This window comes from Calidris pugnax, unplaced genomic scaffold (genome assembly GCF_001431845.1).
Source record: "Calidris pugnax isolate Ruff unplaced genomic scaffold, ASM143184v1 scaffold162, whole genome shotgun sequence".
NCBI classification, from domain to species: Eukaryota; Metazoa; Chordata; class Aves; order Charadriiformes; family Scolopacidae; genus Calidris; species Calidris pugnax.
In genome coordinates, this window is record NW_015090900.1 from 1,092,340 (window position 1) to 1,106,724 (window position 14,385).

At 46.2% G+C, this 14,385-nt stretch overlaps 2 protein-coding genes across 3 annotated transcripts in view; both read left to right on the forward strand.

Annotated features, from left to right (window-relative positions):
* Window positions 1-11,014, forward strand: part of DHDDS (dehydrodolichyl diphosphate synthase subunit) — a 13,820-nt gene extending 2,806 nt beyond the window's left edge. Inside the window, exons 2-9 of one of the 2 annotated variants that reach the window (XM_014948713.1) lie at window positions 1,507-1,590; window positions 2,531-2,647; window positions 3,263-3,405; window positions 4,312-4,428; window positions 4,625-4,726; window positions 5,396-5,510; window positions 7,449-7,556; window positions 10,544-11,014. In XM_014948713.1, coding sequence (XP_014804199.1) covers window positions 1,528-1,590; window positions 2,531-2,647; window positions 3,263-3,405; window positions 4,312-4,428; window positions 4,625-4,726; window positions 5,396-5,510; window positions 7,449-7,556; window positions 10,544-10,780 — 1,002 coding nt within the window. In that variant the 5' untranslated portion in view covers window positions 1,507-1,527 and the 3' untranslated portion in view covers window positions 10,781-11,014. The remainder of the gene's footprint in view (window positions 1-1,506; window positions 1,591-2,530; window positions 2,648-3,262; window positions 3,406-4,311; window positions 4,429-4,624; window positions 4,727-5,395; window positions 5,511-7,448; window positions 7,557-10,543) is intronic. The other variant, XM_014948714.1, reaches the window with a different exon arrangement.
* Window positions 11,015-11,740: 726 nt separating this feature from the next.
* HMGN2 (high mobility group nucleosomal binding domain 2) overlaps window positions 11,741-14,385 on the forward strand; it is a 6,924-nt gene continuing 4,279 nt past the window's right edge. The window contains exon 1 of the mRNA XM_014948617.1: window positions 11,741-11,749. Within this exon, the coding sequence (XP_014804103.1) occupies window positions 11,741-11,749 (9 nt within the window). The remainder of the gene's footprint in view (window positions 11,750-14,385) is intronic.

The window sequence follows — 14,385 nt, forward strand, 5'->3', positions numbered from 1 at the left end:
GGCTGGCTGGCTTACCTCACGCAGCCAGGGGAACGGGGTAGCCTCCTCCGGGGTGCGGTGAGACGAGACGGGGGGTTGTCTTATTCCACCGGGTCTCTCCCGTGAGGTGAGACCCGCTGGTGGGGAGGCCTGAGGGACACCCCGTCCTCAGAGAGCTTTGCTCGGGCCTGTCTCACCGTGAGGGGCGGGGGTGGGCCCGGTATTATCTTCCCCCACTCCTCTGCTCGCTGCCGGTGGGGAGAGCTGCCTGCTGCAGAGAGAGTGGCCGGGGTGGGGGTGTAAAGTCTCTTTTGGCTGCACCCACCCCAGACACGGCCTTTCTGGTGCTCTGTCCCTGCCTTAAAGAGAAGGGGCTTCTTCGTGAGGGTTAGTTTTTAAGATAACTCTGTGGAATAGTATGTAAAAGATTGATTATCAAGCGTTGGATGGGCTGTCAAGCATTGGAACAGGGCGCCCAGGGAAGTGGTGGAGTTGTCATCACTGAGGGTATTTAAAAGACATGGATGTGGTGCTGAGGGACAGGGTTTAGTGGTGGGTTTTGTCCGTGTTTGGTTGATGGTTGGGCTCAATGATCTGAAAGGTCCCTTCCAGCCTAGATGATTCTATGATTGCTGTTAAGAGCCAAGGGTGTTGTTGGAAGAGGATGTGTTTTCAGCCTGAGCTGTTCAAGAGGAGCATTAAGAGCTTTAGTAGCAGAGCCTGAGGTTCAGCAGTTCCTTGCCTTAATGTTTTGTGGCTGCATCTGTGGCTAGATGTCCCTTCCTGAAGGAAAAGGCAGAGAAGGCCCAGACAGAAAATTAATGCAATCAAATGTAATTTGAATCTGCTTTGGTCCCTAGATGGGTACCAGGTGGTTGTATCTGGACTGTTGCCCCCACAGCTCTCTTTTCACAGCTGCTTTGCCCATCTCTCTCAGGGCTCTTAATCGAGAGAATTGAAGATGAAGGTGGAAGTTCAGCAAACTCCTGTATCTTGTTAGCTCAAACCAGATCTTAGTATTTGATGTGTAGATAATGTGGTAAAAATCCCAGTATTTTTACAGCTCGAGAAGCTAAAGTCCTTCACTTGTGAAGGAAAGTGCAGGGTAGTTGGTGATGTAGACGGTTGCTTCATTTGAAGATTTCCCACAACTCCAGCACAAAAGCGTTGAAGGTCAGTTTGTGCTGCTGCCAACCCCTGACTCGCCTGGCAGTAGCCCAAATTGTGGGTCTGTACTCATTCACCAACTAGTTCAGCTGGAAGACACAGTAATGGTTGTTGGTTTTTTTTCCTGCTACCAGCTAATGCAGAATCCGCTCTCATGACACACAGCTGGAAAACTCTAGAGCTCATTTCTGAGCTCCTCTGTTGTCTAATTATCAAAGAACTTGTACAGGTGATAAAAAGGCCCCAAAGCAGCTAGTTAATGCTTATTTTTCCAAGGTGGTGGTTTGTAGGGTTGCTTTGGGCTCAAATGGAATCTTTTGTACCTCTAACCCCTTTATTTTCATCTTTCCATTGGAAAAGAAAAGGAGCTGTTGGTAAGACATGTCGTGGATCAGAGAAGGCGAGCTGACCATCATAGAGAGATTTTGTGCCAACATCATTAAGGTAAGGAAGGAATTTGGTTGCTGGGGTAAAGAATTGGCAGGTTCATCAGGGGTCAGGGTGGAACTGTCTCTGTGACTGCTCTGCTCGAGGAAGATAGTGTTCCTAGCAAGGGTGCAGATTAATTCTGGCACTGGATGTACATCCCTAAACAGCATCCGGGGATGGAAAATTACTTAAGCTTAGTCTTGCAAATGAGCGAGGCTGTGGGCAGTGCTTGCCAATAATGAGCTTACACTCCCAGACTTCCATGTTTTATGCCCTTGCTGCTGAAGGCAGGGCATGGGCAGGAGGGAGAGAAGCAAGATGGTCGGATTAGGAGTCTTAAGAAATGAAACAGAGTTTCTCTTGATGAGAATAATAACTCACCAGTTCCAGGAAAATTCTGGCCTTGCTCAGCAGAGTCTTGAGACTGGTGATGCTGTGCTTCCTGTTAAAAGATATGTGCAGACCTAGTGAAGTCAGTGGAAAGGAATACTCCATTTTAAGTAGGGGAAAGTCTCATGACTTTTTTTTTTGTTTGTTTTCTCTTAAGTTAATCGTGTCTGTGAAAATGCCCTTGGCCTCGGAAATAATAAATACTTAAAATTATCCCAGCATAAAACTGTATGTGTCCTCCTCCATGCCTGCAGGGGGGTGGCTCTGGCAGTGCTGCTCGTTCCTGGGTACTACAGTTCTCTGTCATGTGATAGAAACAGGGAGGGCAAAGTTGTTTAGGCAACTGTCAGTAGTGGTGTGCTTTTTAGGTAGCCTAAATTGGGGTTAGCAAAGAGGGAGTTAGCATCTTACTCCTTCCAGCTCCAGACTTGAGGCTGGGATATAGGCACTGCACTTCTACAACGAGGTGGTGCTGCCAGGGGCAGTGGGACTAAACTCTGTGTGATACAAGGTGGCAGCTTGGCTGTTCGCTTTCTGGTCTGTTGTGTTTCTCCTTCTTCTCTAGGCAGGTCCAATGCCCAAGCATGTTGCCTTCATCATGGATGGCAATCGCCGTTATGCCCAGAAGTGCCACGTGGAGAGACAGCAGGGGCATTCGCAAGGCTTTGATAAGCTGGCACAGGTGGGAAGGATGGATGTTTGCTGCCTTCATGTTGTGTGTAGAAAGTTTGAGCTGTGTTTTCTGCTTGACTGCTGTATTGTGTTCCTTTTCTTCACTGGAATCAGGCCTGTGCTTGCAGCTGACGTCAGTCGTCAGGGTTTTCAGTTCCCAACTTCAGCTCCCATCTTTCTCTTCCTGCAGAGTCATTCTAATCAGCTATTTTTTTTCCCCCTCTGTTTTATACTCAATTAAAATACCTGCCTTGCAGATCTCAAAGCTTTTAATTCTGTGAAGCAGGTTGAGTTTCTTTGAAAAGATTTGGAAAGCTACCATATTGTATAACTTAGAATGTTATCTACAAGAAGTGCTTTCCCTGGGTGGATTAGTCCCATCTGTTGTGGATTCACATCCTTAGAGAGTGATATTTTCCTTCTGTCCTTTAAGATGAATCTGTGATTCTCATCGGGTGGGTTTCATTGTCGGCTCTTCCTGATTGTTTCTCTTGATCCAGTCTTGGCATAATGGGAAATGACAGGACAGTTTTAGCAGTGGAGAAGCTGGTTCTTGCTGACCTGTCTGATTTTCTGAGTCTGCTTATCTGACTTCTGTGTTCCATTATATTTTGTCTTCTTGCAGACCCTTCGGTGGTGCTTAAATCTGGGCATTCGGGAAGTGACTGTTTATGCCTTTAGTATTGAGAACTTCAAACGCTCCAAGGAGGAGGTGGATGGACTAATGGATCTGGCAAGACAGAAATTTAGCCGCCTACTGGAAGAACAGTAAGAACCCTCTCGTGTCTGTATCCCATGGGGTGAAAGTAAAGCAGAACACGATTAAGATGTGTTTACAGGGATGTGAAAAATGGATTAAATGAAGGAAGCTGTTCTCCACATTAGGAGAACAATAGGAGGGAGAGGATAGTGTGTGTGTGTGCTAGTAGAAGTTGGGAAGATCAGGGTCAACGTGTGTATGCTAGTAGAAGTTGGGAAGATCAGGGTCAAAGAGGCCATTTCCCTGGTTTCTACCCAATGTGGCCCTTCATCGGGGAGTTTGTAGCACCAGACAGACAGCAGCAGGAGCCTAAAAGATCCCATGGGATGTCCTGTCTGCTCAGAATAAAGCTATAGCAGGCAATGGATGGTTTCCTGTCTCATCTGATGTTCCACCACTCTCATCCCACCCTCATCAATACATTAATCTTCCCTTACGTGTTCACTCCACTGTTCTCATCTCACCCTCATCAATACATTAATCTTCCCTTACACTAGAAAGTTATTGTGCTACTCTGTGGGTGGTCATTAGTAATCTTAATTTTTGATTAGTTAGAGCTTCCCAGAGTCTATGGTTGTATTCTAAATTATCCATAGGGATTTTCATAATTTCATGTAGGAATTTGTAACCTGTGATCACTTTATAGTCCTTTGGTTTTGTCTGCAACTTAGGAACTTGTATGTGGAATGACCAGTTTCCCCTTATGGGATGATTTGGGAGGATCAAGTCTAAGCCACCTTTCAACACCTGAAAAACATTTGGTCATTTTGCCTTTTTTTAATTCTTGGGTTTGATACAGCTATGTCTGCTACATGCATAACATCAGCAAATGAAAGCATAAGGCAAGGCAGACATGGCACTCGTGCAGTAGAGACTGTTCTGTTTTCTGTAGTCCTCTCTCTTGTTGGGTGTAGGGAGAACTTGAAGAAGCACGGGGTTTGTATCCGTGTCCTCGGGGACCTGCCACTTCTGCCCTTGGATATTCAGGAGCTGATTGCCCAAGCTGTGCTGGCAACTAGGAACTACAACAAGTAAGTAATGCCCAGTTTAAAGTAGCTGATACCTCACACCTTCCTCTTTTACCTGAAGGCTGAGATTTGGCAGATGTGCTACACCTTTTTTTTCCTCTTTATCCTACAAGCACACGCAACTGTTGTAAATATTCTTCACTCTGTCATCTACTTACCTTCTTTAGGTTAGTTTTTCACATCTTTCTCCTCTTTTCAGATGCTTTTTAAACGTCTGCTTTGCCTACACCTCGAGACATGAAATCAGCAATGCTGTCAGGGAGATGGCATGGGGGGTGGAACAAGGACTGCTCGAACCCAGGTAACTCTTGTCTTTTGGTGTGAGGCTTCATAGAGGAAGATTGCCTGTCCTACCTCCTACGCTTTATTAATAACCTCTCAGAAGCCAAATGGCTTTTAAATAGATCTCATTAAACCAGTATGACTGGAACAAATGACTTAAAGTTACTATGCAATGTTTGGTTTTTATTATTTTGGTTACCATGGTGATAGATACACAACCAAGAGAGAAGAGAAATTCGGGCTGTGTCTTAAGTTAGTTTCAATGTGAAGGCAGATTTTATGCCACAACAATCGGCTGCTTGGCTGGCAGTCTTAGCTATGAGGTCAAACAACAGATGAATCACGAGGACTGAACCGTTCCTCCACCCTGGAGGAGATGGAGTAGTTAGCACTCTGTTCTCTCCTCCAGATGGAAGTCCTCACAGTCTGGTTCCACCTCTGTGTGACGTTTCAAAGAGCACGGGGGGGGGATGCTTTGGGGGATGAAAGAGCATTGGAAATAGCCTGTGGAGCAAACAGCAGTGTCCATCAGAAGCAAGTTGATGACTGGCTGTGGTGCAGCTCCACCGCCCAGTTTTAATCTGCAGTCCTGTGTTTATAAAAAAACCCCTCAGTAATTCTGATTTAGTCGTGCCACCTTCAGCGGGTCAGGAAAGGGATCTTACTAAGATGCATTTGTCTTTCTTAGTGATGTGTCTGAATCGTTGCTCGATAAGTGTCTGTACACCAACAACTCTCCTGACCCAGACCTCCTGATTCGAACTTCGGGAGAGGTTCGCTTGAGTGATTTCTTGCTCTGGCAGGTAAAGTCGTTGTTTTCTCCTTGAAATATTCCATTTTTTGTATCAGAGAGTGTTCTACTAACTCCAGGCGTGAGCTCACCTGAAGGCTCTTAAACCCTTTCTGCCAGGGGTTGGGTAACTCATTGGCTGGTCTGAGTGCTGGGGCATCTCTGAGAAATCTATTTCTTGCAGTTCTGTGATTTCTTGAAATACCTTGCAGCGCTGAAATTGTATCCTCCTGACAACACTTCATAAGAAATCACAAATAAGTGTAGCTGACAGCAGCCAAGGAAATCATGAATTGCTCATCCTTTTGCTCCTTTCCCACATTGAGGTACTTCCTCATTTGATTGGTAACTTCCTGGCTTTGATTAATTTAACCTGGCAATATGTTTCCTGGGATGAGGAAATCCCAGGAAGGATTTCTAGATTCCTGGGAGAGGTGTTTGTCAGTGTCAGCTGCAGGTATTGGAGGTGTAACCCGATAATGTATGTGTAACATACGTGCCTGGCTTGTCACAGTTTGAGAAGTGTATTTGACTTTCATAGTGAAACAAGACCCTGCAAGACAGGTTCTAGGGATGGCAAAGTCAAATCAGCATGACTAGGCTGCTAAGCTAAAACATAATAAGTTCTTAAAACATATAAAGTTCATTTATTTGCTGTTACAGTATCCAAACACTGCTTCCACTTGTTTCTGCTGTGCTGGGCAATATTGACTTGTTTGTAAGCCAAACTTTGCAGGAGAATGTTTGAGTCAAGCTGCTTTACCTAAAGCTAACGTTTTGTCTTACAATTTGGAGCCAAAACCCAATTGCCTTTAAGCAACCACATCAAACGTTCCTGTTCCACCTTATTTAACTGGCGAGTTCACAGAAGTTCTGGCCTGAGTTGTGGTTGCCTACCAAGGCATCTCCCTCTCCTTCCTGCATTTTTGGGCACACCTATAACGTGTCAATGCTGCAAGCTAACATTTTGCTTGCTCCTTTTGGTGCTGGTCCTGGCAGAGGTGCCTCGGAGGCTGGGTTTGTAACTGGTGAAGCGTTGCTGAGGAGGTCAGTGCTCTGGGGAGTCTCTCAGGGAGTGATGCCCCTCTCCTGTGCCATGGATTACAGCAGAAGCAGCAGAGGAGAAGGTGTGCTTGTGCTCCCACTCTGCCAGCTCACACACCAGAGTGTTAGTGCAAATTTGTTTTCACTTCCAACCGTGTGTGATCCTGGCAGCCCCAAAGTAGGAGGAGGTTGTGCTCTTCAGGATGATTCTCTGGCGTCAAAGAAAATGTCCTTACAGTGTTTTTTGTATAGAACCAACACTAATATTGTCTATATCGTTACAACTTTGAGTCATGCAGAGTCCTTTTAAGTGTTAGATTTTGTAGTAATGGTCATAGAACACGTTTACCTGAAACTTTGATGGCAAAAATAGGTTTTTAACTTGAAATCTTGCATCTTTCAGCTCTAGGATACCTTCAGTGCATTGCAACTCTTAGATTCATTGCACACTTTAAATGCCACGAGTGGGCAGCAGAGAATATCACGAGATGCCATTTGGTGAATGGCTTAAATGTCATGTCCTGATCCTCAGTTCATCTGTTATTCCCTTAACTCAGCCTTTGATAGTCCACTGTTGCTATTTTAGTTTTATTATATGTCCGTGATGCTGAAGCTATTAAAAATACCTCTGTGAAGACCAACATAGCATTAGAAAGAATTCTCCTGGTATTTTTGCAGAAGTGGATGACTGGTGTCCCAGTGTTAAAAACTAATTAGAAGGACTCTGTGTTGTGCAATTTCAAACTCTCCTGGCTGGCATTTACTTCATTTTAAGTAGAATCTGATAACGCAGCCTAGATAAAATCTTTGTGGGGGAAACTGGCGTTGTTTGACCAGCACACCTGCATCTTGCTGACTTTTTTCCCTTGCTAGATGATTGAATTGTTGGTGATCTTGCTTTCTGCAGACATCCCATTCCTGCCTGGTGTTTCAGTCAGTCTTGTGGCCAGAATATTCCTTTTGGAACCTGTGTGAGGCCATCCTGCGGTTCCAGATGAACTACAATGCTTTACAGGTAAGGGAGCCTTTGGGAGATGGAAAGCCCTGCCCAGCAATGTGCAAAGTGGGAACAAAGGAATTGTTCATTTAGTGTGGTTAGTTAAGATCTTGTTTCATTAGCAGCTAATGCTGCTTCTCTTCTACCCGTGTGGCTTGTTACATCTTAGCATGGGGCCAGCCTTATCTGCTGTCAGGAATAGCTAAAATATCTGAAGCCACCACTGTCTCTGTTACTCTTTGCTTGTTCTACCAGCTGGAAGTATCTGTCCCCACTTCTCAGCTGGCAGGACAGAACAGGTAAGGACTCTTTATTTACTACAGGACAAAACCAACCAGTTTAACTCAAACCACTTCATCAGTGGCTTAAGTAAGGACTGCTGAGTTCACTCTGGAATGAGCAGGGAGAATTTGCATGCTTTTCCTCTAACTCAGTTATTGTTTTTAGGGTTGTAACAAGTGGGTTGAAAATTTCCTTTCTGGGAGCTGAAGCGAGGCTGCCTGGGCTGTGAGACACTGGACAAGTGTCCTCTTGTGGGTCCAGCTGTGCCTACTGAAGAGATTGTTCCTATTGCTGGTTGTCGTTGTTCCTCCCCTCTTAGATCTGTTGCTATGAGCTCTCCCTGACCTGCTTCAGATAAGTGTGGCCAATTTAGTTGTGACTTAGTAATTTGGCTATTTTTAAGCAAAACAAGTTTGGGAGCTGGAGCTTTTGGTGGGGAAATCTAGGGGGGAGCAGCTTGTGGCACAGAGACAGCAGTGACTGCAGGAGGAGGAACTCAGTGGGGTGACTTACCTCCACCATATCCAATGCTGAGTGTGTCCCTTAATTATGTGTCCTCTGTTTTTAAAGCCAGGCATGATACCACCTTTTTCTACCTTCAGGGACCTTGCTCACCTCTGAGGGTTGTCAAAACATAGATGGTCGTGCTTCTGGGTGACTTTAATCAGGTCCATTCAGTCTGGAAACATCCAAGTTCTTCAAGTCCTTAACCTCTTTTATTCCTATATCTGCCCCAAGTCTTCCCTTTTCCTAATTGTATTTCATTGTATTAATACAACTAATGGCAATTCACCTTCTGCTTGAAGAGGAAAGCAAAAAAGGCAGTAGTGTTTGTCATTGACATCAGCTTTGCCTCGGTCTTGAACAGTGAGCTCACTGTTCTGACTTTGCTCCTAGTGCTAATTTCTGATGGGTAACAAATGCTTCTTCTGTTCCTAGCTAGTCTTGTCTGTCTTAGCTCTTGTTTGTGGCCCGATGTGTGTTCATGCTATGCTATTATTAACGTTTCTTATCAGCCAGATTTGTTCCTTGGTTAGTTTTCTTGCTGTGAAACCCGCTTTGTCTGCAGCGTGTGAGGCTGCCCTTGTTTTAAGGGTGCAGCCTGGTTGTGCAGAAGGGAGGACTTCTCACTCAGAGGAGCTGCTGAGATGAAGAAGCTTTTTTCCCCACATTTGAAATAGGTGATCTTGAAAGCCCAAAGTATCTGGAGCTCTTGAAACAAATCACCTTGCTGGAAGGGATCCTTGGCAGTGAGAATGGTGGGGCTGAGGGGTGGACTTGCTGAAAAGCCAGCTGTGTCTGCCTTGGGAGAGTGCTGCTGTGCTCAGGATGCTGGAGGTGGTTATGGTGTGGATAGGCAGCTGGATGGAAGGTTTGACAAGGTACAGAAAAAAAAATATCTTGATTTGGAGGCATTTGACAAAAGATATCCTCCTTCCATCAACTCAAACAGCGTGACATTTAATAGCCATCTTCATTTTCCAGGTAGCCTGCTGCTCAAGGGAGGCTACTGGCTGGTTGTTGCTCATCACTTAGTCCCAGGATCAGCAATAACCTGCTTTTTGGTACAGGGTATAGATCTAGGGAGAGAATGCAGATGTTGGTTTGCAGGCCTGCCCTATGGAAGTGCTCACACTGGCTCTTTTCTGATGAATAGACAGAATTTCACTTTGTCCAAGGGTGGAAGTCTTACCCTGAGCAGGCTGATGATCTTTGCATTTCAAATAAGCAGAGCTACAGCAGCGGAGTGTTACCAATTCAGTGGGCTTGCTGTAGCTAGGGATGTGTCTACTCTCATTCCCAGCACAACAAAAGCTAATTTACAGTGCCAGAACATAGACTACTGACTTGGGTGCAGGGAAAGTGTGGTGAAGAGTGAGTCAGGCACTCATTAGAATAATTATTTCTTCTTGCTCGTTTGAAATGCCAGCGCTCTCTCAGTGTGTGTCAGGTTATGTCACAGTGACCAGTTTTACTCCTTTTTTTTAAAAAGAAAAGCTTCCTATTCCTGCCTGAAGATGTGTGCTTGCTGTTGGAGGCTGCAGGCTAGGATATGTGCGAGGAGAAGAAACCCAAAAGTGATGTTCTGCACAAATATTTCAAATATTGGAAAAGTAGGCAGGGATAGCTACTGCCTTTACCTTTTTCCTGCCCCTCCTGCTGTGTCTCAAGCCAGTGCATTGAGATCACAGGCATTTGGGAATGCTGAGCCCACTTCTGCTTTTCTTACTGAAGCTGATTAACTCAATACCTGCTCATCAGCTCAAAGAATTGCCCCATAAATCATTGTTGTGAACCCCCTAAAACCTTTCAGCTGCCACGTGAGTAGGATCAAAGATTCTGTGATGACACGGGCGAGGATAGTTTGTGGTTTGAAAGTCCTCTTGTAGGCTATTCCTCTCCAATTCCGATATCTGAGGGTTTTTCCACAATCTGTCATGACCTTTATCTATTTTAACTAGGAGTTAATGCTGTGAGCAAACTTATGGCTTGGGGAGAAAGTCCAGAAGGATATCCCTGTATTTTTATCTTTTTTTTAATAACCCATCTAGCAGGCTGCCTCAAAGTGGAGGAGGTGCACACAGAGCCACCCTTCATTTAATCTACAGACTGATGGCCAGGCAGAGGCCATCTCATCCCCAACCTGTGCTGCCTTGAGTCTGTACCACAGATGAGCTGAAAGGCCTGGTAAAGTGCTAACATTCTGCTGCTTTTCACTCTAGAAGGCCAGAGACTCCTACATGGAGGAAAGGAGGCGACAGCAGATGGAAAGGGATCAGGCTTACGTGACAAAGAAGCTGCAGCAGGAGGGGTTCACGTCCCACGGAGACTCTTGGCGCCGACGGACGCTGTTGCAGAAATGCACTGCCATGAGGGAAGAGAGAATCCAAGGCTTTCTACAGGCACTGGAGCACAAGAGAGCGGACTTCTTTGAAAGATTGTGCACGGTGTCTGCATGACATAGGGGCCAGGTTGATCTTGGGAAGACAATTTTTAACCTTGTGAGAGGGAACGGCTGCTGCCCAGAGGAATTCACTCGGTGTGGTTCTGCAGTGGGGATGCAGGGCTGCTTTAGGACTTTACATCCCCGCTGGCCCTGTCCAAGGGTGGGGACAGAGTACTGTGAACCTTTCTAGTTCTGTGACTGCTGCTGAGGAAGGTGATGCCGTCCTTCTGTCTCGCCTCCCTGCCCTCTAGGACTTGACATCCCCACTGGCCCTGTCTGAGGGTGGGGACAGAGTACTGTGAACCTTTCTAGTTCTGTGACTGCTGCTGAGGAAGGTGATGCCGTCCTTCTGTCTCGCCTCCCTGCCCTGATGATGGAGAATACACGCACCCTGCCGCATCTCTGCTGCTTGGTACTTGCCAGTGACAAGAAGTTATCTAAAACAAGCTCCCATTCTGTTTGACTCCTCATGAGTTGGCCCCCAGGCAAATCAGTTCAGTCCTGTTATAAACCAATCTGGACTCGAATTCTTTCCATGGCTTCGCAGTAGCAAATCTTCTGTTGAGATTTCTTCTGCTGTCCCATAAGGGGAGCCTTGCTTTCTGGAGGGAAAGGATTATTCCTGGTGTAGAAGGGAGACCTGTGCCAAGGGGTGGCAGAGAGATTCCCCACTGCCAGCTTCCTGAGGGCATTTTGTCTTTTTCCCCACCTTCCTGTCCTGGCTTTGATGTATCTGCTCTTGGCTTCCAAAGAGCTAAAGCGAGGTGTTGTCAACCTTGCTGGAAAGAAAAAAAAAAAAAAGATACTCCAAAGCTTCATCCTGTCATCCCTTCTGAGCAGTGTGTGTGGGGAAAAAACCCAAAGATGGTGTTGGAACAGACTGACTGTGCTCAGGCAAGGAAAAAGGATTAGTTGGGAATTAACTTCATGGCTTAAAAAAAAAAAAGCAGAAGTAGTTAGCCAAAACCAGGTGATGGATACAGTATGTCAAAGTCCTCCGAGACCTCTGCAGAGCTATGACTTCATGTCCTGTTTCCAGGGAATGAGGGTGGGCTTAGTTCAGGAATAGAGGAGCCAAAACCAACCCCTGACCCCAGCCAGAATGGTTGAGAAGGGCCATTTAGCTGATTTTAAAGGGAGTGGCTGGAGCAGCTGTGGAGTGTTTGTTCTTAATTTTCCATCGGCAGGGAGATGGACTAGCTAATTTCCAAGATTGTTTCTGTCTCTTAATTTCTGCTGGATTCCGTCCCCGTGGTCAAAATAAGAGAAAATGTCTTTTTTTTTTTGTTTGTTTCTGATGCAGGTGCAACAGCGCCAGCTCTTGCTGTTTTTTAAAGTATTCCTTTTTACCTCCAGGTGAAAACTAGAAAATGCAGATTTAAAAGACTTGTTAAGTGCTGCCGACTCAGCGCTCTGAATGTGATTGTGAAGAGGAGAAACTACATTGTCAAACCGTGAATAAAGCCTGTTCATACCAAACTTATTTTAAAAAAAAATAAGCCGAACACCTAAGAAAAGTCCGTAGAGCTCATTCGAAGGTGTAACGAAGTTGGCATCTGGGTGTAATTAATATTGTTTAAGCTGTGACAGAGTCCTGGCCTGGTTGCTGTTAGACTGGGAGCCATTTGAAGGCTGTGTTCTTTTTACAGTCCAGCAGGAGCAATTTGCTGATCCCCCCGGGCTCGGCGGAAGGAAGCTCCTGTGCAGGAGGAACCTCTTCTCGTGTAAGTAGCCAACGGCAGGTTGGATGGATGTGTGATGAGATGGTGGGACCTGTCCATTTTTAAACTTCTTTTGCTGTATTTTGTTTTCCGTCTTTGCATTTTAGGAAGTTGTCTGTGGAAGTTGTCAGTGGTATCCCCCAAGGGTCAATATTTTTGTTCAATATATTTATCAATATTTATTGGATGAGGGGACAGAGTGTATCCTTGGCATGTTTGCTGATGATACCAAGTTGGGAGGACTGGCCGATGCTCCAGAGGGCTGTGCCACCATCCAGTGTGACCTGGACAGGCTGGAGAGCTGGGCAGAGAGGAACCTCATGAGGTTCAACAAGGTCAAGTGCAAGGTCCTGCACCTGGGGAGGAAGAACCCCAGGCACCACTATAGGTTAGGGGTGGACCTGCTGGAAAGCACTTCTGAGGAGAAGGATCTGGGGGTCCTGGTGGAGAGTAAACTCTCTGTGTTCCTTGTGGCCAAGAAGCCAATGGGATTCTGGGTTGTGTTGGGAAGAGTGTGGCCAGGTGGAGGGAGGTCATTCTCCCCCTCTGCTCTGCACTGGGGAGGCCACAACTGGAATCCTGCATCCAGTTCTGGGCTCCCCAGTTCAAGAGAGACTGGGAACTGCTGGAGAGAGTCCAGCGTAGGGCAACAGAGATGATGGAGGGATTGGAGCATCTCCCTGGTGAGGAAAGGCTGAGAGAGCTGGGGCTCTTGAGCCTGGAGAAGAGAAGGCTGAGGGGAGACCTTCTCAGTGGTTCCCAGTGACAGGACGAGGGGCAACGGGCACAAGCTGGACCATGGGAAGTTCCACTCCAATGTGAGGCAGAACTTCTTTGGGGTGAGGGTGGCAGAGCCCTGGCAGAGGCTGCCCAGGGAGGGTGTGGAGTCCCAAATCTGGAGATGTTCAAGCCCCACCTGGATGCTCCTGAGTGATGTGCTCTGGGCAGCCCTGCTTTGGCAGGGGGGTTGGACTGGATGGTCTCTAGAAGATCCCTTCCAACCCTGACAAATCTGTGATTCTGTTAAATCATAGAATGGTTTGGGTTGGAAGGGACCTTAAAGATCATCAAGTTCCAACCCCCCTGCCCTGGGCAGGGACACCTCCCACCAGCCCAGGTTGCTCCAAGCCCCCTCCAACCTGGCCTTGAACCCCTCCAGGGATGGGATGTGGGGATGAAGAGCAAATGGTTTGCTCTCCATGAGATGGGAGCGCTCTCTTTCGCCAGGGGATGATGGGCAGACTTTATTTCTACTTGAGAATGTTTGGTTTTTTTTGTTTGGTTGGGTTTTTTTTTGCCTTAAAAAAACTAACAAACAAACAAAAAAAACCAACCAACAAACCCAAAAGGTTTTCAGGTGTCTTATGACAACACAGGTGACCGAAGCCACTGTGGTGGTTTCCCACTAAAGCAGCAATACTGGTGCAGGTGTGGTAATGGGAAGATCTGGTTTAAAAAGGTTTGTAGGGAAAGCTTTAATTTTAATCCCTTTTTTTTTCTCTCTCTCTATATATATATATATATAGAAAAGCCATTGTTGTAGGAGGGGAGGAGAAAACGTCAATCCTTTGGGCAGTGGAGAGGAAAAAAAAAAAAGGCTTGTGTTCCCTGGCAGTTTGTTTATTCCATGTTTATTCCACCTGCGTGGGTTATTCTAGTTAAAATACCAACTTTCTCCTCTTAAGCTTGGCTTCATTAGTGGATGAGCGTTAATTACGCAGGCAAACTCCCCAGTTTGGGGAACCGCGTGGTTAAGTGGAAGCAGAGCTCTGGGGCTCCTTTCAGCCGGGAATTAACTTCCCCAATCCCTCTTTTTTTTTGGGAGGGAGGAGTGAAGATGTGAAAAATCAGCACGACTTGGGGGGGAGAACCCCAAAAATAGAGCTTTTTTGGTATT